Here is a 22931-nt window from a genome sequence, read left to right on the forward strand (position 1 = left end):
GGTTCTGCTTTTTGTTTTCTAGACTAATTACCTCCCACAAAGACTCCTCCCAAAAGCCAAAGCAATTCAGTTTCTAAGATTGCTGTCAGTTTTGCCTCTATTTTCAGTAACTCTTTGAGAAGGTGACTGGGAAATTATCTGAATTTCCATGAAGCTGAACTTGAAATTTAAAATATCTTCTTAATTTGACGTCAACTATTTCTAACTCCTTTACTTTTGCTAATTTTGACCAATACGATATTTGACCGAATATAAAAAAAGCAAAAAGCTGGGGATAGTTTTCCTAGATAACTTTCACCTTTCCATTTTATTCCTTGTCTTTATGACAGGGGAGTTTATGGGCTTGAATACAATAGAATCAGTTTTACTTGAAGCTTCAATGGATCATCAGGTCTTGCTAATGCTGTTATCCCTTTAAGACTGAATGTCTTAAAGAAGAGATTGGGAGGGGATATCTTTTTTGGATCTTCAGTCACTGCCATGAGAATAGTTCTATAAACCAAAGTCAGCATCTAAATATTCATGAATTCTTAATTCTTCACTTGATATCTTACCATTTAAAACATCCACTGAATTGCTGGTGGAGTTTTGAGAGCTCACAAATCTCAGACAAGGTTTTGATTCTGCCTGCCCTGTCAATGTTGTTTCCTATTATTGCATTGCATAAGATTAAGATTAATCTTAGATTCAATTAAAATAGCTACTCTGCTCTCATTATAGAAAACAATTGCAGCAGATGTTGGAGTTCTCCTAGCTCCATCCCTCAGGTTTTAGATGAACACACAGAGACAGATATTTCTCTACAAGAACCCACAGCAGAACCACAGCATGGACGCATTGAATGAAGCAATGTCACAGAGTGTATAAAGGGATTTTCCAGCTCCCTTGGAGCATTTCTTTACTTGCTGTAAATGCAGTGCACAGTTCCTGGCAGTGGAACATGTTGCAGAAGGTGTCACAGTGTCACAAATGTCTTGTCTGAAGAGGTCTGGCCCCTTTTCTTTTGGATGCCAAATCCTCTGGCAAAATTCAAGGGCTCTGGAGAAGGCAGGTACTGCACTCATGTGCAGGAGCAGAGCACAGAGCACAAGCAGCAGCTGCTTCTGAACAGAGTTTGCATCACGTAAAGAAGCCCAAATTAGAAAACAGCAAAGAGAAATGCCATACTAAGTATTCTCTAATTAGGGCATCTGAGATTTCTATCTAGATCGTTTTCCCTAGGAATAAGAATCCTATAGGACAGTATAGCCATCGCTATTGCTAAGGCTTGCAGCAGCTCTGGCAAAAAAGCCTGCAGATCACACAGCAAGTTTTCCCCTTAAGTTATACTGCAGCATATCCAGCTAACTTTAGGATCTAATTTAAAATCAAAGCATTCCTATCCCCAAAGCTTATCTGTTCCTAGCCATTCCAGTGAAAGTTATTTTTATTTTGTGCCCTCTGTCACTTACACTGAAAGCAAGCCAACCTACACAATGCTGTCAGGAAGCAGAGGAGCTGCAGAGAGCTTTTATGACTGATATTTATAGAAAAATAAAAGCCTAATCATTTTTCAGAATCAAGATAATAAATGTGCCAGCAGGCTTAGCTAACTGGTCAGGATTAATCAGTTGTTGAAATTTACCAGGGAAACCCAGTGTGAAAATTCCTGTGTGGAATCTGCGTGTCCTGTTGTGAGTTACAGGAAAGTGCCCTTATAGCTGTTTGAAGAGCCAGGACAGCAGGAGGTAATGTTTCACTCAAGGGAGAACAATTTGCTGGCCTGACACACCGGTGGCTCTGCGACATGGAGCCCATCACCAGCAGCCAGGAGTCCAGGAGTCCAGCATCCTGTACATCAGCAGAGCTACACATGCTTCATTAGCTCCAGGTGGCCCTGCCTCCTTACCACAGCCCCGTGATGATCCTGTCCCCTGTTATTTCCTATGAAAGTACTTATTACCTATTGTCAAGCGAGCATTTAGCCTCCTCTTCATCATGCTGAAAAGACTTCACCAGCCTGGTTGGGCCAGGCACAGCTCACAGACTTCAACATCCATGTGGAGTTTTAAGCTAGAGTTCCCTCACTCACTCTCCCCATACACTGGGCAAAAAAAAAGACCTTATATTTTCCTCATATACTTTTGGTGATGTGTCCCAGGAGAGATCAAATTCACTTATAAAAGCATGCCTGGGGAGACAGAAGCAGTGGTAGAGTGCTAGTAATCTTAAATTATTTATTAACAGTAAATAAATTAGAAAGGAATTGGTAATATGAGCTCTGTGCAAGAGCCTCTCTGTCCTGCTGAACACTAGGATGAGCAAAGAAAATTATTTTCTGGTCAAAGAAATGGAAGAGGCAGATAAGCAGATCAGGGAGACAGCCCATGACTGCATGCAGGGATTGAGTTTCTCCTACAGTACAGCTAGCAGTACTAATTCATCCCTGCAAATACAGCCAGCACTACTAGGGCTCTTCATACTTGCCTTGATTTTAACACACCCCAGTGTGTTCTGTTGGGGCATCCCTTTCTCTGCCATGGGCTTTGCATGTGGCTTCAAGACAGCTTCTTTGGGCACTGCAACACTAGAGGCTTGGATTTAGGCTCACACAGGCAAAGCTGGGTAAGTTTTTATTCCAAAACAAGTGCAATGGCTACATACTGAGAGGAATCTGTGAGAAAGGAGAAGCTCCCTCTGTGGGAAAAACAACCAGTTGAATCCTGTGGAAAAGCAGGTCAGCAGGCCAGGAGAGGGGTGGTAATTCTCCTTGGATTTCTGTGTAGAGCCTCAGGAAACTTTCATTTCATATGCACTGTGCTGATATAAAAATAGCATTGTTATGTCCTACCTTAAAAAACCCCAAAACCAAACATAGATCGCAAGTGCTTTGCTGTGCTACTTCTCCCACTCTGGGGAAAAATGGGATTAATCTGGTATTACAGATGTCAGTCATATTTTGTGATGCACTTACTATTGAACAACACTCAACTATTATGGGAATGATAATGTTATGGAAGCACCAAGCAGAAGGAGCCCCTGTTGCTTGCTGTGTCTCTCTGAAGATGTGCTAAAAAGGGATCTGTGTTGAAGTGTGGAGCTTGGTAAGACAGCTTTGAGCAGCACTACAGGGGGATCAGCAGCTCGCCTACACCTCGCCGTGGGAAGGGCTCTCAGCTGAGGATCTGAAGCCAGGTGATGTCAGGAAGGTGTTTCTCCTTTTTCTATAGTTACTGTAGAAAAGGAAACTTTAGGCTCTAATAGGGAAAAAAGCTGGAAGGTATAAATCTTTCCTGTGCAAGAAACCACAGCCCAATGAATTTTACACAAAGAAGAAAATAGAATATTAGGACGGTGGGTTGTCTTGGTTCAATGGGTGCACAGGCAGCAGTAAGCGGGGGGGATATAAACAGCAGCTGGGGGAGTTGCAAGAGAGTGCTGGTGTCTTCTGTCCAAGTGTGGCTCTGGGCACCCCACTGCACCCCACTTCTGGGCTCAGCCATGCTTGGCAGCCCAGGCCCTCCCACAGCCCCTCTGTGTCTTTCCTTCTCAGGTCTGGCTGGCTTCGCTCGGCTCTGCCCAGGAGATCAATACGAGGTATGTCTGTATCAGTTTGTTTATTAAATAGCAGAAGAATCAAAAGGAAAGGCATACCTCTGCTGCTTTTCACATCATGATGAATAAAACCTTTTCAAAACTAATAGCACCTCAATGAACAGCTATTAGTTTTCCCATATATGCTCTGAAAAACCTTGTGTTCTCTGTATGTCTGCTTTTGTCAGGGCATCTGTCAGAAGACCTGGATTTTACATTCAGAGAACTGGGTGATAGCTGTTAGAAGAACTTTGAACTATTTTTTTCCCCACTTTTAAAAATCTTTTTTTTTTTGACAAAAGTTTCTAATTCCCCTGGAAAAAAGCATATGTCCCATCCCATGCATGTAGGGCAAATGGAACTCATCCTTACAAGCATCCTTTACTGAATGCATAGGCTCTACTTCATCATAGAACTAAGTGGCAGAAAGACACCGAACAACCATTTCTCAAGACCCCGATGTTGCCTGCTGTGAGGCTGCATCAGGATCTCTGGTCATTGCAGTGTTTCAGTAGAGATCATCAGGAGTGTGTTAATTAGAGATGGATTAAAATAAAAGCCTCCAGCTCTACCAGAACAGAACTAACCTTGCAAGAAATTTGCAGTGGATTGATAGTGGATCCCTCCAACCAGTACTTCCTAGCTGCCTTGATCATAGGTTTGTTTGTTCCACTCTCATTCCCTGTGACAAATGACTCCTGCTTCCTCTGTGGGGTCAGTTAGTTGGTGCAGGTGTCTCCCAGCTGGCCCAAAGTGGTCTTCCTGCTCTTGATGATTCAAATTGGGTTACTGCACTATGGATGTCATTCATTTCCGTCATCAGACAGCCAAAACCTCACAGCTGGCGAGGTCTCTGATAGGGAATGGCCAAAAGTTCACCTGCCTGGAAAGGCAGACAATCCAACAAATTGTAGATGTTAGGATAGACCACTGGTGCTTTCATCCTGCCTTCTTAAATCTCCTTTGCCCTGCCACTTTCCCTGTAAATGGAATTTAATGCCTTGCAGCATTTGTTATGAATCATCAAGTTACAGGAAGTTAAAAACTTGGGTGAGGGGTCCAAAAGGAGCAATTAGGAGAGCTGAGAGATCCTCCAGTAGATTTTTCCTTCTGACTCGATGGGAAGTGAAAGGGCAGCACCTATGCCACCTAACTCTTCCAGCCTTTCTCAGACTCTTTCCCCAGTTCTGTTTCTGATATTTGTGCATCATGAGAACAGATTTCTCAAGAAAATGAGAGGATTTTTCTTTTTCAGATTTTCATGCGTTATGGTCGCCAGCGCTGGAAACTGAAAGGCAAGATAGAAGTGAATGGCAAGCAAAGCTGGGATGGAGAAGAGATGGTTTTCCTCCCTCTCATTGTTGGACTGATCTCCATTAAGGTATGCATGCTGATCCCTTTGCCTGCAAGCAAGGCAGGAGTCAAGAACCTGCCTTTTCATGCACCATCAGCAAAAAACACAGAAGCAGATCATTAAACTCTGTAGAAACGAGCCATAGTATTAGTATTAGTATTAGTATTAGTATTAGTATTTGTATTTCTGACACGCCTACTAAAGTGCTGTAGTATTGTCCAGTTTAGATACTACAAGACTAATCCATTTGTGAGAGCAGTGGGAGAGATTTTTTTTCCCAAACTGGAGTCTTTCCATCACTGTTCCATATCTTCATTGCCATCAGTGTCCCAACACAGTTTTCTCCAGGCTGGAAGTCAGTATGCTTTCTTTTCCATAAGCTTCCAACCTAGAGATACCCATTCTCTCACCCTGTCTAGAAATTGATGTCCCTGGTTAGGAAGCTTAAGCAGAAGAATGTCTTGAAAGTTTTAGGGGAAATGGCCCTCTTAGACACTGCAAAGAGTTTATGAAAAAAAAATGCAGGTGATTACAAAACCCACAACCAAAATAATCCCAGATGCGTGAGACAGTAGGTTTTCAATGAAAGGCAAGTTGTGACACATGGTGAGTCACTCTCCTCAATCTAACACACAGGTTTAAGGTGGAAAGTTAGGAGAGAACCCCTTTTTATAGTACACAAGAATCCCAGTATTATTAAGGTTAATGTTTATATTCTCTTCCCTTTTTGGACTCTGTCCAAACACTTTCATATAAAAGGCTCAAGAACTGACTTTCAAGCAAACAGCCAAGGGCTGGTTTGTGTAGGAGCTGCATATAGAACTGTCACTTTGAATTCCCATGCAAATATATCTCTAAATATGAATAGTGCTCTACTCCTACTGTAACAACATACACAGAGGTGGTTCCTCAACAGTAGATCTGTAGAAGTCCTCACCAAAAGCCATCCTTGGTGGAAACAATTACATGGCTTCAGAGTTACAAGAGAGAGATACCTGGAAGAGAGCTCCCTTGGGAATTACTAATTAGACAAGTTACATCAGGAGATTCCCAGTCAGGAATTTGTCAGCTGCTGAGACACGCTATGGCCTCCCTGTTCTCACTCTTCCCTTGGGCTCTGGTTATCATTAGTGCAAAAGATCAAATACCAGACTAGACAGCCCCTTGGTCTGAGCCAGTATGGTTGTCCTATTCTGATTCCTATAAAAAACATTAAGGAAACATGGAATTGTGATCATATGCAACTATGCATTTCCTGAAAAAAAAAAACAAAACCACCACCAAACCCAGATTTTTTCTTTAAGTAATGCAACAGACAATCATATTTTAGAAGCTTTTTGGCAAGGGGGCTAGGCCAGACAATCAAAACTATTATCTTGGGATTAAGGATTGCAGTGCCCTTTGTGGTCCTAAATATCCTGTTCTCTCGTCTCTTACAGGTCACAGAAGTTAAAGGGCTTGCTACTCATATCCTTGTGGGAAGTGTAACCTGTGAGACAAAAGACCTGTTTGCAGCTCGGCCTCAGGTGGTTGCAGTAGACATTAATGACCTTGGCACAGTAAAGCTGAACCTTGAGATCACCTGGTAGTAAGTAGAACTTGTTGGTCAGTTGGTCAGTCAATCAATCAATCAATCAATCAATCAATCAGCCGTAAAACTTCAACCAAAGAAAAATGGTTCATCCATGCGGATTGTTCTGTCCATATTTCTCCCTGCCAAAGAAGATTGTGAAGGAACTGTGGCCCAAGTTTGGTATATGAAAAATAGTTCATGGTCAGCCACAGTTTGCCTGCTTTTCCTGTGGTAAAGAGGGTTGTGCCTAGTTTCAGCTGTTAAATTAGGTTTGGTAAGAACTGACATTACAAGGTATGGGAACTGCTTAGTGATGATAGATCTCAGAATTACCTAAAGCTTACTTCAAAGCTTAAAAATGGGATATAACTGAGTGCTCATATATATATATATTATATATATATATATATATATATATTTATATTTATATATATATATATTTAGTATTTTTTAAAAATCATTTTACAGAGTTACATTAGCATAGCAAAGTTCAGGAGCTGGCCCATCTTGAAAAGCTGGCTTTTAAGGGCTTCATACACTACAAGAGTGATGGGAAATCTCTTGGTGTTTTCTGTTTTCTGACATTGGTCAGCATAGGTGAGCTGGTAGCCTTAGGATACAAACGCAATTCTCAGTGCATTTTGATGAAACAAGTAAATGTCATTTCTGAAGAAGCATTGATGCATTTAACTTTTTACAATCATGTGTTCTATTTCTTGTAATGCAATAAACATGAAGGCAGTAATAACAGCTCCTGGTTTCCTTTACAATGCAACAGCTCTATTAATAGTTGAACACCTTTCTCATTAGTATGTGTGACACTTGGCAACTCAAATGCAAGAATACTTTTCATGTGAGAAGAATAACATCAGACTACACTGCATAAATGATTCTGAGGGAGCACTTTTATCAGAACCGAAAACCACACTTCTGAGACTGCTGTCTAATTAACAACATTTTCTTTAAACACTTCAGTTTAAAAACTTGCTACCTCTGGGTTTTGATGTGCTAATAAACCACCCTTTCAAAAATGCTTTCTATGGACCTGAAAGTCCCTCTTGCTCAGCGTAACAACCTTTTATTTTCTCCCCTCTTACTTGTGTATCTGTAGCCCCTTTGATGTTGAAGACTTGACCCCATCCACAGGAAATGTGAGTAAGGCATCTGCTCTCCAGAGGAGAATGTCCATGTACAGCCAAGGCACTCCTGAAACACCAACCTTCAAGGACCACTCATTCTTTGTAAGCTCTGTTTGGCTTCGTGTTTATGTAATGAGAAACCTTTGAGCAGTTCAAGCACTGCAAACATTTCACTGCTTTACATGTCTAAGCTTTTTTTGCCCTGGTTCCAGCAGGTTACCCTTACAAATACTTATAAAGCAAGTGCATTCCTAGCTGCTAATCCTAAAAGAAGGTGACTAGGATCCTGGCATCTTTGAAACTATGTGGCCAATTAATGCATACCTATCCTTCCTGCCTGACTGCTGTGATGCTTGAATAATCTTTAAAAAATGTTTTTTCATTTTGCAGCAGTAGTTAAGCAACTATTATAGCACAAGTATTTTTAAGTATCCTGTGATAAAATTTGCCCCTGTACTGAAGATATTCACAGGGTGTTCCTACATTTTGCATGAATCGAATTCTGAATGCTTAATCAGGCCATCTGTACAGAGATTAACTTTGCAAGTGCTGCATCCCATGCCTGTAATTTAGTACACTGCTGCAAAGCATTCATTTAACGTGCCCTTCCTCACACCCTCTTTGCTTTAACTGTTGAAGAAATGGCTGCATCCCCTGCACGACAGGCCAAAGTTGACAATCTTAGATGCTCTTCAAGACACTTTCTTTGACAAGCTTCGTCGCAGTCGCTCTTTTAGTGACCTGCCATCGCTCAGGCTAAGCCCAAAAGCAGGGCTAGAGCTATATGTGAGTCCTGGTTTTTGTTTGGTGAAGGATTTTTTCAGTTCCTGTGTGGCATTTCCATTCCCACGCATGCTTCATGTGTCGCTCTCTGTTGCAACTCGCTCATTTTGCTGACTGATTGGAGGGCAGGACATAACTGTGAGCCCACGCGGCTTGTATTAAATCAAAATTCCTCTTGGTTTCCACAGGGATAATGATCAGAAGTCAACTATCTGTGGGCAGAGAGCAGGGCAGGAGTACAAGCCAACACTGTTCTTAAAAATCACCTGCTACACTGATTGACACTCTACATTTGCTTTGGCTATGATTATGTTTAGGGAAAAAAAGCTGCTAATAATACTAGAAAAAAAATTCAAGTTTTGGACGCTTAAACCTTAAGCTTAACAACATGTGGATGCCTACAGTTCTTTCCAGCAAATTGTCAGCAAAATAGTAGTTGCCTTCCATCTGTGCCATGCATTTCCATGAGCTGGCCAGATAACAAAGCAAGGTTTGTAGGTTAGATAGGCAGGTTGTGACTTCTATAGTGATTTTTCCCCTTATGTCAGTCAGAGATAAACATATATATATCTGCCCTGATAAGTCTGGAGTCTGCATAGGCTGGTTTTGCTTCTTTAATGATCAGTGTCCTGCTCAATACACCACCAATTTTGCTGACTCATTTCAGCAGAAACTCATGTTGGAGAGGACTCCTGTATGACTCTTGTTCAACAGTTGTTACAGACATCCATGCCACGTGCAGGACATTGGATAAAAAGAAATAGCACAGTACTGTCACCACTTAACCACCATGACGCTAGAGAAACTTCTGGAGCAAACTGTGTTACATTTTACTTTAGAAGTCAGAAAATAAGTAGAACAGAAATCTGTAATGAGTAGGAAAATGCAGACCAGGTGGCTTGTGTACAATCGCATTAAAAATGGTACAGGAACTAGAGCAGTGCACTGGAAATGCTGTTTGAGAGAATATAGTAGGGTGGGCAGAATTCATGACTCTCTGGAGATCATTTCCTAGAGCTCTGTATTTAGTAGAGGCATGGCTGAGCCCAGGTTTTCCAGAAGTTTTCATGCTGAAATTGAGGAGCTGTGCCAGATGAAAGTGGAAGTTTGATTTGAAATATTTTTTCCATCTCTCAAGTCTTGAATGCTTCTTTAATCTTTTTCCTTGCCTTTTTTTTTCCTGGGCACATTATTTTTTTCCTCTTTCCAATGCTGCATTGAAAAACACTTTCTCCCTGTTATCTTTGCAGTCGAATCTTCCCGATGATGTCTTTGAAAATGGGACAGCGGCCACTGAGAAGCGGCCTCTCTCCTTCACTTTTGGTGACCTGCCTTACGAAGATGCCGTGCCCCCTGCCAACTCAGCAGAGTCCTCATGTGCTCATGTCAGCTCCAGCCCTGACATCACTGCGACCCCCACCCAGCACCGAGCCCTGGAGTCCTCCCAGAGCTCAAGCCTAGACTGTAGCAGCAGCGACTCCCGCAGAGACTCTGTTGCTGAGCCAAAGGACCTGCTGTCCCACGGAGAGGGAGCGGTGGCTGAGAGCAAGAACGCCCCCAGGGCAGCTCCTGAAGTTTGCCAAAAGATCTCTGATGCTGGGAGCGATTGTGTCTTTGTAGAAACGAGTGTCCCAGTGTCTCTCCTGCAGGACACGGATGAAGGCTCAGAACTCAAGCCTGTGGAGCTGGATACCTATGAGGGCAACATCACGAAGCAGCTGGTCAAAAGGCTTACATCAGCAGAGACACCCCTGACCCCAGAGAGGCCACCTTGGGAGGGATCCATTAGTGGGGAATCAGAAGGATATAAGTCTTATCTCGATGGAAGCATTGAGGAAGCCTTGCAAGGGCTTCTCTTAGCTCTTGAGCCACATAAAGAGCAGTATAAAGAGTTTCAGGACCTGGATCAAGAAGTGATGCATCTAGATGACATCCTAAAAGTGAGTACATTTTCAGAAAATGCTACCCTAAAGAAAATCTGAGCAGGTGGAATGTCCTTGCCTGCCTCGCAAACATCAAAGTAGGCTTTCTGGAGAATAGTAGACTTCCCTGGTAGCAGTAGATTTGCTCCTGATTGGAGCATCCTTTCACAATATTGCATTTTTAAACTTTTGTCAGCAATGTGCTTATCATAGCCTTGTGTCCTCCAGCAACAGATCTTTTATCAAAACCTGGGGGAAAGAGAAAAAGGTGCTATGACAGAAGGGTAATTAAATTATACCCTTCTGAATGCTTTGTGAACCATTGTGAATCACCTCTTGTGAACCCATTGCTTGTGCCATACTGGGGATCAAATATAGCCAAACTTCTGCCTTTGAAATCTATGAGTCACATCCTCAGTGGGTGTACTTTAGCATACTGCCCCTGAAACTCCTTGGAGCTGTGCAAAACTACACCAGCTGAGGATCAGGCCTTGTAGCCATAGAAGCTGAATTTTCTAAATTGCCAAGGGGGATTTAGAAGCACAAGTGTCACTGAAGGTTGCTGTCCCCATGTCACCTAGGCATGGCCTTTTCCTTTTTCCCTCATCCATTTTCATAATGAAAGACGTCCTGTCATCACATCAAGATGCAGAGAATAATGTTAAAAATCAGAATAAAAGGGGTTTGCATGTGTGTTGTTAATACGTTTACTGAGGGTTACTGTTACTCATATCTCCTCCAGAAATAACAACTCATGACAAGTTACTCTGCAAACGGTATTGTATGGGAAATAATCATTTCAAATGCTTCATATTCATATGCAAGTTGGTCTGCTAGTCATTTAAGCCTCATCATTCAAAAACATGGCTGAGATGGAAGCAGGGAATCATTTATTCTTCTGCATTATCTTTTTACAAAGAAACTTTGTTAACATCCTTATTTTCATTGCACGATACTTTCCCAAATTAAGCATTTTTTTGACAACCCGCAGCCCCCGTTCCTTGCATTATTTATTCCTAGAGAGGTTCGAGCAGGCAAAGGTAGCATTACTATTATTTTCTAACTTGGTACAAGAGGTCAACTATCCAAAGGGCAGAGAGACAATGGAGACTGTTTATTTAGGCTGCTTTTATCAGAAGTTACAAACAGACAGACATGGGATGGGGACAGAAAGCATGGATGTGTGCAGACAGGATTCCTGCACACTCGAGATGGACGCCTCTTCAGATCTGTTGAAGTCTGTGTGTCACCTATTCATCAGCTCACAGACTGGCACTCAGCATTACCAGCAGCCATGCAGAAAAGGGCTCCTCATGCAGAAGGGTTGAGCTGGAATCCAGCTGTGGCTGAAGAAACCTCTCCTGGCCATATTAGATGAGCAGAAAAATGGCCCACATGTAGCTGTTTCCGTTTGCTTGAAGAAGCTGCACTACCAAGCCCTGAAGGAAATGGAAGCTGAAACCATTGGTGCTGCACAAGAAGCAGGATACAGCTTGCGTTGGGAAGTGTGTTTGATCAGCTATTGACTGTACAGTCAGTTTAAGGACTGAAACATCCTAAGTGCAAATGTATGACCATTAGTATTGTGTGCAATTGAATTACAAATGGAACTCCAGCTCTCTTCACCTCTAGAGCAGCTGGTGCTGGATCTGAACTCCTCAGAGGCCAATGCATTTTTCTGTGAGCTGAGACAAAGTCATGGCTCTTGCCTGGGACTGGAGGATGTGGCCTGTGTAATGGCTCCAGTGGCTCATGACTGTTTCTGATCAAATAATCACATGGTGTGAAAGATGTTGAAGTCATTGCAGTGGAGGTGATCCCTCAAGTTACATCTGATTCTTCAAGATAACCCTGGAAGCAATTCTGTGGGCACATGTGGATGAATTGCCACATGGGACCAGGGTATTTCAGACTTCCTACAGCAACAGCAAGGTTCCTTTGCCTTTCTTCCCTGCAGTGAGGTGGGGATGGTTTCCCCCTCTCTCTAGCACTGTTAATTTCTGAGTTACAATACTGCCTTTCTCTGTCACCTAGGAATCTGATACCTTATTGGTTTTTCCTTGATAATCCATTTGGCTTCAAAGGCCACAAAACTCCTTTCATTCCATCAATAAATGTGCGGCTATGGGATGAAATTCATTCCTGGCTAAGGTCTGTTAGAGTTACGTCTGGAATAAATCAGGTAGTGCCATTGGATATGTATAAATTGGCTTCTGTAGCTAAAACAGCAATTAAGGAATGTGCCTTCCCCTTTCAACTTCCATTGCATTAATTCCCGTCATTCCTGTTGGAAAATGCCGAGAGCTGCAAAACTTGGATTCAAGAAGTACTTCTCATTTCTATAAAATGCATTGAATTTTGCCTTTGAGGGTTTTCCTTTAGGGAAGAGAGTGGGTAGCATGAGGAGGGGAGGAGGAATGAAAGGCTTTCTCCAGTTCTCAGGCTTTGATTGTATATGCTATGAATATGAAGGCTTGAAATGAAACACCCAATAAAATGAAGTTTTAAAAATAAAATGAAGAATTTGCAGTTTTAAACTTTATCTTTTTTTTTTTCTTATCTTTCTTGTAGTAGCTAATATCTGGGGTTTTCATTGGTTCGTTCTGCCTTTGCAGTGCAAGCCAGCAGTAAGCCGAAGCAGGTCCTCCAGTTTAAGTCTAACAGTTGAAAGTGCTTTAGAAAGCTTTGATTTCCTGAACACCTCTGACTTTGATGATGAGGATGGTGGTGGTGTGGAGGTTTGTAATGGTGGAGGAGGTGCAGACTCAGTATTTTCAGATACTGAGATTGAGAAGAATAGGTAAGTTTGTAGTACCTGCCAGCTGTGCTTACGCCACACTGACACCCTGGCTCTTTGTCACTAACAGGGGATCCTGGTGCACAATTTATTCAAGGAAGACTGACTAATCCTCGATGAATTTTAGGGTCAGAGCGCTCCCCATGGCTGCTGCATACAAAATCTTTAGTTTCCAGGACCATTTTTTTCCTCTGTTCAAATATATGCAATCTGTCCTCCAAAGGAGAAGGGTAATTTAAATTAGGCTGACATCAATACTGGCAGAGCCTCTTCCTTGACATAGGTTTGGACCTGGCTTTCCTTGGATGTAATTACTAATTCCTCTGTGGTTTTTCCCCCCTCCCTTTGTCTTTTCTCTCTAGCCGAATGAGTCTTTGCAGTGGATTAAGCTTGTCAGTAACAATAACACAGGGCCAGATTTAAGCAGCATGATGTAGGTTGCCTTTGGAATGGAAGAGTGATGACTGGTACTCTGTTCATGGCCCTGCGTGTTACCTGCCCTTCTTTCATCACTTTTGGTCTTTCTGAGAAAAAAAAAAAGCAAAAAAAAAGAGAAAACAAAAAAGCTGTGGTGTTGTGCCGTGGCCTGCCATTGTTGTGTGACTTTAAAATGCTGTGCTTCAGTCATTAGATCTCAAAAGCATGTTTGCCTCCTTTGAGCTGACACGATGCCCAGCAGGCACGTAAGCGGCACTAGAGCTGGAAAAAAAAGAAAGGAACACTGTTCCCTCCCTGCCTGTGCTCTCCAGCCAGGGAGCTATACTACTCACAGCTTGCTTAAAGCAATTTGAGTGCAATGAGCAACGACCGTGCACTTCCCATCATCTCATGTCCTCATTCCAGAATAAGACTTGGTGGGGAAAAAAATTGGGGAAATTGTGTTGCTTGCTAAACTGGCACTCTGACCTCAGTCCGGTCTGTGCTGATTTAGGGATCTAGCTTCAACCAGTTAAAATAGAAATTAAAAATTCTTTTTTTCCCCTCTGGCTCATCCCCAGACAGTGCAGATTCCCACTTCCATTTTTAGATGTGTAAGTGTGTGACTCAGTGTAAAGATTGCAAGTGTTGAAACTTCTGAACTTGCAGCCAAACACACTTGCCATCTGGGGACTGACCTCAGGCTTTGCATTTAAACACGGGGAGGATCATTTGTGCAGCAAGACAACATTGGAAATAATGATTTAAAACACAGTAAGATTAGCTCTACACTCTTGCAGAAACAATTGGCAAAGTAAGCTGTACACATTGTGTCTAAAACTGCATATGAAAACATCATGTCTTACTTCAGCAGTGGTTTTCCTTTCCTTCTGCAATGAACCTTAAATTTGACAGCAGGAGGACTCTGCAAGCACAGAGCTGTTCTTAGCATCTCAGTGCTTGGGAAGGTGCAAATTGTCATGGGTCATGGTTCTTGATCCAGAGTGGCTGGGCAGGTGATTCGTCTCAGATGGGAGAAAGCTGTCACCAACAAGGGATATTAACCACTACAAACCTTGCTGTTGAGAACATCACATCACTCAGGGCAAGCCAGTCAGGGGACAGGCCTGTCCCTTAGATGGGCATGTCCCTCCTGTACCCAGGCAGGACAGCCCTGCTCCTTTGTGATGTGATGTGCCCATCACCAGGTTTCTGTGCGCTTTCAGCTCTTCTGCCGTGCTCTTTGCTCATCACCTTGTGTGTGAGTGGGGTGTGGGTGTGGGTGTGGGTGTGTGTCTGCTGTGGCAGCTGCCAGCCCTGCACTGACCTCCTCCTCCCTGCCTCCTCCCCAGTTACAGGACAGAGCACCCGGAAGCCAGAGGCCACCTGAGCGAAGCTCTCACCGAGGACACGGGCGTGGGCACCAGCGTGGCTGGCAGCCCTCTGCCCCTGACCACAGGCAACGACAGCCTGGATATAACCATAGTTAAGCACTTGCAGTATTGCACCCAGCTCATTCAGGTACCAGCCCTGCCTCATTTGGGCATTTATTTTAAAATCATTCCTGCCTGCAGCATGGGTACAAGCAGGCTGGCAATGTCAGTGCTGCTCCTGGGAGGCAGTGGGAGCTCAGGACTGGGACAGACACCATGCTGGGGTAGGATGGTGACACCCTGACCCCAGCCAGAGGTGCCTCCATTGTTTCCATCCTGGCCCATTTCGGAGCAGACCTGACATGTGAGCTATATAGCTTGGCATGAGCTGCCCAGGAGGGCTGAGGGGCAGGGCAGTGGGGAACAGGGGCATCAAACTCCAGCTGGCTTTGCTGGCAGGTCCTCAGTGGAGTCGGTGCCCAGTTAAAGCAGCCTGTGTCTTCAGAGGTAAAACAGGAGCCCTGTCTCCACTGTTTAACTGAACCCCAGATGAGCCTGCAGCATTCAAGAGCAGAGATAAATTATTGCACGTGAGGCAGAGAGATTCTGTCTGCAACAGGCATGGAGAAGGCAGCATGAGACAGCCCCCTTGGGACATCAAAATTGTCAGTTCATACTCACAACTAGAGGGGTTTTTCTGTAGTTTTTTTTTTTTTTTTTCAGAGCCCATGCATGGCAAATGCAAATTTAAACATCCAGTAAGTGAGGTCATCAGGGTTTTCCTGACAAATCAAAACATGCTGCAACTTCCTCTTCACAATTATTTTACTCTTCCATCTTAGTTATAATTAGCTTTATTTGCCCATAGGCTCATTGAAGCAATAGAGCACGAGCCTGATTCCAGCACCCTGAGTGCTGTGCTGGAAACTCTGCTGACTCACACTATGAGAAAAAGAGAGGGTTTTTGGTTCCAATACAAAAGTATACAGTAAATAGGCAGCTGAGCAAGGTGAACTTGAACCACATCCACACACAAAGCAGATTTGATATGAACATTATTTACATAGACTGCTGAAGAGATGCAGATATCAGCAGCAGGGAGTATTAGCAAGGATTAATTAATTAATAGAATTAATAAAGGCACCTAAGTAATTGATCAAAACTGAAATGGAGTGGAGAAAGAGCAGCTTGTGGTCTTCCTCTGTGCAGGGTTGTCCTGAAAGTCTATGGCCCATGCTGTGTGAAAGTCAGACTAATATTCTTGCCTGGCTTAAAGTCTCGTGGTGATGGGTTTCTTTAGCTTTGGGGAGTGTGTAAATCAGAAATTACTTAGGCAAATGGCTACTTGGATATTCAGATGTTTGGATGTGGATGTAGATATTGAAGGTACAAGCAATGATGCATATCAACCAGGACCAAAAACTATCCCAACAACAAAATTTTTTTAAGTTAAGGAGATCCTGTGGTTTGAGGCAATGAATTTGTCTTTGCACTTCAGGTGTTGTGGAGGTTTTTTGTTTTTTCTGAAGCTGGGTTCCTTTTTGGTTCAATGACTCCTTTTTTTCTCTTCCTATTTCTCTTCACCAGCAAATTGTGTTCTCCAGTAAAACACCATTTGTGACAAGAGACCTCCTGGATAAGCTGTCCAGGCAGATCCTTGTGGTGGAGAATATTGCAGAGATCAGCACTGAGAACTTGGGAAACATCAGCTCTCTTACTGATGGTAAGAAATAACTTAAGGGCTTTCCTGCTGACAAGGATTTGCCTGGGCATGTGTGTCTGCTGAAATAATCACTGTGCAGAGCTCACCAGCAGTGCAGGAGAGGCCACTGTGGTAAGGGCTGGCTTGGGGTCACCAGCAGGCAAGGCAGGTGTCACCTGCATTTGTCCTCAGTGCTGAAATGTGCAAGTGAGAAGAGAAAGGACTTCTTATCCAGCCTGATGTGCAGAAGATGGTCAGGTGTCACTGGTGTTATGGAGTGAAGATACTTCCACCTCTGAAGATCCAAATTCTTCTTTCATCTTTCCTTCCAGAGGAAAGGCAAGATTTGCATTACAATATCAAAGGCATAATACAGCTTCTTGAACATTTTCATTTTTATTTGTCTCTATGGAGAACTTCTTAGTTACTTTTCTTTTTGCATCTATTTTAATACTTGGAAGAGTTTGACAAACTCATAGTTACCCTCATGTGCACTCTGGCAGGATAGGTAAATACTACAAGGTGTATTTACTATATCAGAAAATTGAGGCAAAAATTGAGTGACTTACTTGAAGCCATAGTGTAGTGCTTGGACAGGGACCAAACTTGTGCAGACCATTTGTGGTGTTCCCCATGTATTTTGTGCTAGTTAAGAGGAAGAGACATCAATGCTGAGAACTGGATCAGGAGCAAATTTTCTCACATTACCATGGGAAACAGAAAAAACATGTTACAAACCTGGGGTGAGCACATGGTCATGCTCTGTGAAGGTAATGATCAGGGAGACCCAGCAAACAGTAACTGTGTATCAGTGGGATTGGGTGAGATGTCCTCCATTCTTGCCTTCTTTTCTCAAAGCTGATGCTTCCAGCGTGGCTTTGTTTCATTATTCATTTTGTCTTCTCCAGCAATTCCAGAGTTCCACAAGAAGCTGTCGCTGCTGGCTTTCTGGATGAAGTGTACTGGCCCTGCAGGAGTGTATCACACCTCTGCAGACAAGATGATGAAGCAGTTGGATATTAATTTTGCCACCACTGTGAATGAGGAGTGTCCGGGACTTGCAGAAACAGGTACAAACTGCTGCAAAAAAATGTGTCAGCCATCAAAATGTACAATATACTGAGCTTTGTTTTCCAGCCCCTCAGAGATCTGTTTGGCCACAGTTCCAAGATCTCATTTGAAAACTAATGCTACAACTCTTGTAACAGTTTTGGCCCCAAATAATGAAACAAACAAACAAACAAACAAACAAACAAAAAAAGGTGAGGTTAACAGAAAAGAAAATACTGTTTTAAGATTTATGAGCTAACCAGAAACAAAATCTATTCCCAAATACAGATTTGTAAGTGATTCAGTGAATCAGGAATCCTTGCCCTCAATTTTGTGTACCTGTAGAATTCCTACACCCCATTACAGTGGACTAGGATGAAATTAATCCACATTCAAATGAGTTTGTCTGAGCACAGGTTCTTATCTTGTGGAGGATGTACCACACCTCAGACTCCAGTTATACTGACTGGCTCTCCCTTGGACAGAATGGGGTTGGAGGCTGATTTGCCCAGGTGTGGCCACCTGCACTGTGGATGCCTACATAGGGCAGTGTTCTCCTTCCTGCTCCATGCTACAGCTCTCACAGGCAGTGCCTCAGACAAGGTTTCTGCATGCCACACTAGTGCAGGAACATGAAAAACAGGAAAGCCAAGTCCTGCCTCAGTGGCTCTGTGGGGATGTAGCAGGCAGTGCATGTGGAGAGGGGTTTGCAATGCAGAATATTGTTCAGGTAGAAAGGATGCCCTGTCGATTGCACAGGAAGCTGCACTAGCCATCTGTAAACTGGCAGAGGTTCATCCTTACCAAGATATTCTCTGGCAATGAGACCCAGATAGGGAAAAGGCCTGTCCAGCTTCTAACCTAACCACCTGAGCTTAGAAACATTGGGAAGTATCTGGCCTTGCAGATGGGGTTATTTCTTTCCGGTTTTGAAGTGGACTGCATAGTTTTGCCAGCAGCTTTTGCTCTCCCTAACCTGTGCCTTTGTCCATGGCTGTCCATGGCAGTTTTCAGGATCCTGGTCTCTCAGATCCTGGACCGGACGGAGCCTGTCCTCTACTCCAGCATGTCCTCCGAGACCATTACCGTCTTTCAGTATTACAGCTACTTTGCCAGCCACAGTGTCAATGACCTTGGAAGCTATTTGCTGCAGCTTGCAAAAGAAGGTAGGGTACATAAATTCTGCTGGCTGGTTAGAGAGTACCTCCCTGTCCTTCTGAGCACAACGCAAGGGAGTCCAGCCCTGAGGCTGGCTTTACAAAAGGAGGAGAGAAAAGAGACAAAGAAGTGTCCTGCCTATTAAGTGAATGCACCTGAACTGTTGTGCATGTCAAGGGAAAGGAGCTGATGCAGATAGACTCTCAGTCATTCCTATTTCCATATTCAAATGGGGAAAAAACTGTTTTGAAAGCACTGTTTTTCAGGGAATGGCTGATGGTGGTGGGCTGAGCCCAAGGTCTGGGAAGTTTTCTGTGCCCACAGCTTGGATGATGTCTTGGTCTTTCACCACCTGTTATGGAGACACCTTCTGAAGTGCTGAGCAATTCTCAGGAACCAAGGGATCACAGCACCTCAGAGTTTTGCAGGCTCTGCCACCAAGAGCTAAAGAGAGAAGCAGATGCCACACTAAGTATGCTGAACTGCAGTCCCTGGCAAGCCAAGTTTTCTTCTCTATTTGAGAGGGAGTTTGAGGAACCTTGCCTAGTTTTCCTTTTTATTTGGGCATATGAAGGAGCTTTTGCTCAAAAGCCTGGAAGCAAAATGGCATTTCAACTCAACTCTGAAACATATTAGCCCTAGCTCTTGTTGGCAGACATCAGTCTATCCAGGAAAAGCTCTCACAGAGATGCTCTGAAAGTCAATACACTGGCAAGGATATTTGGTTTCAATTGTTAGAGCGAGAATTAACATCTTCCAGCAGAAAGCAAAGATTTGACAGCTCTGGGTAGGCCTAAGTGCTGCACTTGGGCCCATCTACTAATCTCCTCACTTGGAGAAGGTCTGAGAAACTGCCCCAGCTTAAATTCCCCATGCAGACACACTGCCATGCTGCAGTTGCTCAGATGGGAATATTTTTGTATCCTCAGTGTGTGTAGTATAAACCAAGGATTGCTAGTGAGAAAAGAATAAATCCAAAGTACTGAGAGGATGAAGTAACACAGACCTTTTTCTTGCACTTCTAGCGTCTGTGGTTCAGGTGCTACAGTCAGTGAAAGACGGAAAACTGCAGCACAACGTGTCCAAAATAAACTCCAATAACCTTCCACCACAGCAGGAAGTTTTAAGAGCTTTGGCTTTACTTCTCAATGAAAATAAAAATGAAGTCAGTGAGACTGTGGCATCACTTCTGACAGCAACTGCAGAAAACAGGCATTTCAGGGAGAAGGTAAGTGGCAGAAAATCACCTGTCACCTGAGATCCCTGTGTCATGACTTTTTCTACCTGTATGTCTCAAATATCTGTGCATATGAAATAACTGATCCAAGCTTGATTTAAAGGGATCCAGAGGGATATTCTGTCTGATTTTTCTGCACATGTGCAGGTCTGTTTCTGTTTTTATGCCAGTCTGCTTGTACCTGTCATTACGCTAAACAGGTACCAACCAAAACTGCAAATACTTACTGAGTGCTGTGCTCTCCAGCTGTCTTCCACACTTCAGCATTTCTGCTGCCCTGTCTCAGACTTGGCTTCAGTCCAAGGCTTCAAGCTAGCAGTCCCCAGCACCACCAACATGCAAAGATGTAGGTCTCAGATTTTTTTTTTCTTCCAAAGGAGTCTGCCATCTGTGGGACTTCCCAGCATTTCCAGAGGGGATGGACTGCCACCATGTCCAGAGGGGATGGGCAAACACAGCTCAGCTGTGAGAACTAAGATTTCAGTCTATCTCTGATACCAAATGCAACAAGCAGGGCCAGGTTAAACACAGAAATTAACTAGAGGGGAGAAGGAGGAGTAAGAAGAAAATGGGGACTGACTCCTACCCTTTCATGGCAGACCTTTCCCCGCTATCCATCTTGCTCTCTGAAAAGAGCAAAAGAAAAGGCAGCTGGAAGAGGAAGAGTGGCAGAAGGAAGGCAAAGGGAAGAGAAAAAGTCTTTGCTTCTCTTGTCTATCAATCCAGTCCCCTCTTTGCTTGCCCTCCCACTTCATCTTCCATTTTTGCAGCCTCTTGGTGTTTCATACCATCCTTATCCATCCCCAGCTTCCTGGAGGCAGCATCTCAGGGCAAATATAACCTTCTCCTGTAACAGGCATGTGTAGCTGATACCTGGTTCGCTGCCTGCAGGAAGGATTACAGAGGGTATTCTGTGAGGGTATTATGCAGCCTTATGCTGCAGATGAATTCCCTGTACAGCTGAGTGCTGCTGAGATTTGCTGCTCAGTAGTAGCTACTAATTCCTAGGGTCAAGCAGTAAACTGGTCTAATAATTATTTTAAGTCTCCCTAGGTACCAACTAGTTCATTATTATCCCTGCATTAAAGAAACCATCACAAGGGCCACCTCTTGAGATATTAGACTCCGAGGCCCATTCAAAGCTCTTTGGTGATGTGCCTTCAAAGGTGCCAAATTGTACATCTCACTTTAACATGAACTTCTCCTCACCAAAAGCTGCCCTGAGACTGCTGGTCTGTGACTGGTGGTCTGGCCTGGATCTGCTGTAGGGAATTATCCCACCTGTGCCATCCCACATCCTCATTGTCAGAGGCAGGCTGCAATTGCTGTCCCTTTAACAGTAGCAATACCTCCATGCTCCACCCTTCTCTATGGAGACACAGACAGGCATTTTCATTGCTATTCTTCTTAATCTCTTTTCAGGCCTTGATTTATTACTGTGAAGCACTAACCCAACCCAACCTCCAGCTGCAGAAAGCAGCTTGCTTGGCTCTAAGATACCTCAAGGTAAGAGACAAGGAATACACTGTGGTGCTTGGCTTTGCTTTTGAAAGGACATTTGATAGGTACAAACAACAAAACAGAAATTACAATAACAGCAGCAGTAGTGTTTTTGTTTTGTTGCTGTGCTCCATCCTTTTTCAGATAAAGGGAATGGTTTAGAACCTTCTAAACCACAAACACCTGGGTTCTGTGACCTTGGCAAAGTTTTATCTTTTGCATATCATCTTTTCTTCCCTCTCATATTGACTTCAGGAGACTCGGTTCCACATCACAGAGAAAAAAAAATGTTAATCCATAAATTACTGACTGAGAAGGATAAAAAAAATGCTTTCCCAGGATAAAATGAGCTCTAATGCATGTGGGCTGCAGTAGCAGAAAAGAAATATCACAGCTTGTTTTGTGACAAATAACTGGTCATAACATCTGGGCACTACAACTTCAGCTAGCATTTGCACTCCAGCCTATGACAGGATGGGAAAATGCACTTTTGTTTTGGTTGTATAGAGCCATGGGAGACAGCAGCCACCCAAGCCTGGCTGGTATGGGACACTGGGGCCAGATGTGTTCCATAAGACAGATGCACTTTGGACTGACTATTTCTCTCTCTAATCTGCCCCCTGGAAGGCAGCTCTAAACTGTAACTTCATCCCAGTCACAACTGATGCTATCCAGCACACAATCCAGTATTGTTTAAATATGATAAAACCTTTCCCTTAAATGAGAAGCTAGCAGGCATCCCTTAGAGGCAATGGTGAGGAACATTTCATCTCTGCTGCCTGGGGGTGCAGTGGGATTTTTGATTGCTCAGGAAAACTCAGACTAGGAACCAGTGGTGGGAACTGGAGCTAGGCAAGTTTAACTTGAGCAATGTGGCTTCAATGAGTCTTGAATAGTGAGAATGGCTGGAGAAAAAAGCTACTGAAGCAAAGTATCATCATTTGGACTCTTCAAAGAAAAAGCTGAAGCTGGAAGCTCTTATTTCAGAGATGGAAATGCTATGATGGATAGGTGGCTGTGGATGGGGTAACCCAGGGACAGTTTAATCCACAGTTGGTTGTAGATTAAACAAAGGGCCCACTGAAACTCTGAGGGGTTTTTCAGGTGGCAGCAAGCTCTCTGCCTGTGCCCCGTCACTCATTTGAGCATTTGAGCTGCAGTCACCAGTGCAGCTTTACCACAAATCACACATAAGTGGCCACACTGAAGGCAAGGTGGTGAGATGTAATGGCTGTGGCAGCAAAGCCCTCATTCAGAGCATGCAGACCAGACCTTGTGCCCCTTGGATTGACAGGGCTCATACAAATACTGACTCTGTGGCTCAGTGCCTCTCCAAGATGTCACACTGGGGCA

The 22931-nt window shown here is 43.6% G+C and overlaps 1 protein-coding gene across 4 annotated transcripts in view; it reads left to right on the forward strand.

Moving 5' to 3' along the window:
- RIPOR2 (RHO family interacting cell polarization regulator 2) overlaps positions 1–22931 on the forward strand; it is a 67924-nt gene that overhangs the window by 42221 nt on the left and 2772 nt on the right. For 3 of the 4 annotated variants that reach the window (XM_018908056.3, XM_018908057.3, XM_009101481.4), the window contains exons 9-20: positions 3533–3576; positions 4829–4954; positions 6367–6515; positions 7612–7741; positions 9673–10362; positions 12960–13144; positions 14911–15079; positions 16519–16654; positions 17542–17703; positions 18691–18849; positions 19867–20069; positions 21501–21584. In XM_018908056.3, coding sequence (XP_018763601.2) covers positions 3533–3576; positions 4829–4954; positions 6367–6515; positions 7612–7741; positions 9673–10362; positions 12960–13144; positions 14911–15079; positions 16519–16654; positions 17542–17703; positions 18691–18849; positions 19867–20069; positions 21501–21584 — 2237 coding nt within the window. Of the gene's footprint in view, positions 1–3532; positions 3577–4828; positions 4955–6366; positions 6516–7611; positions 7742–8278; positions 8426–9672; positions 10363–12959; positions 13145–14910; positions 15080–16518; positions 16655–17541; positions 17704–18690; positions 18850–19866; positions 20070–21500; positions 21585–22931 lie in introns of all 4 variants that reach the window. The other variant, XM_050971384.1, reaches the window with a different exon arrangement.

This window comes from Serinus canaria, chromosome 2 (genome assembly GCF_022539315.1).
Source record: "Serinus canaria isolate serCan28SL12 chromosome 2, serCan2020, whole genome shotgun sequence".
NCBI classification, from domain to species: domain Eukaryota; kingdom Metazoa; phylum Chordata; class Aves; order Passeriformes; family Fringillidae; genus Serinus; species Serinus canaria.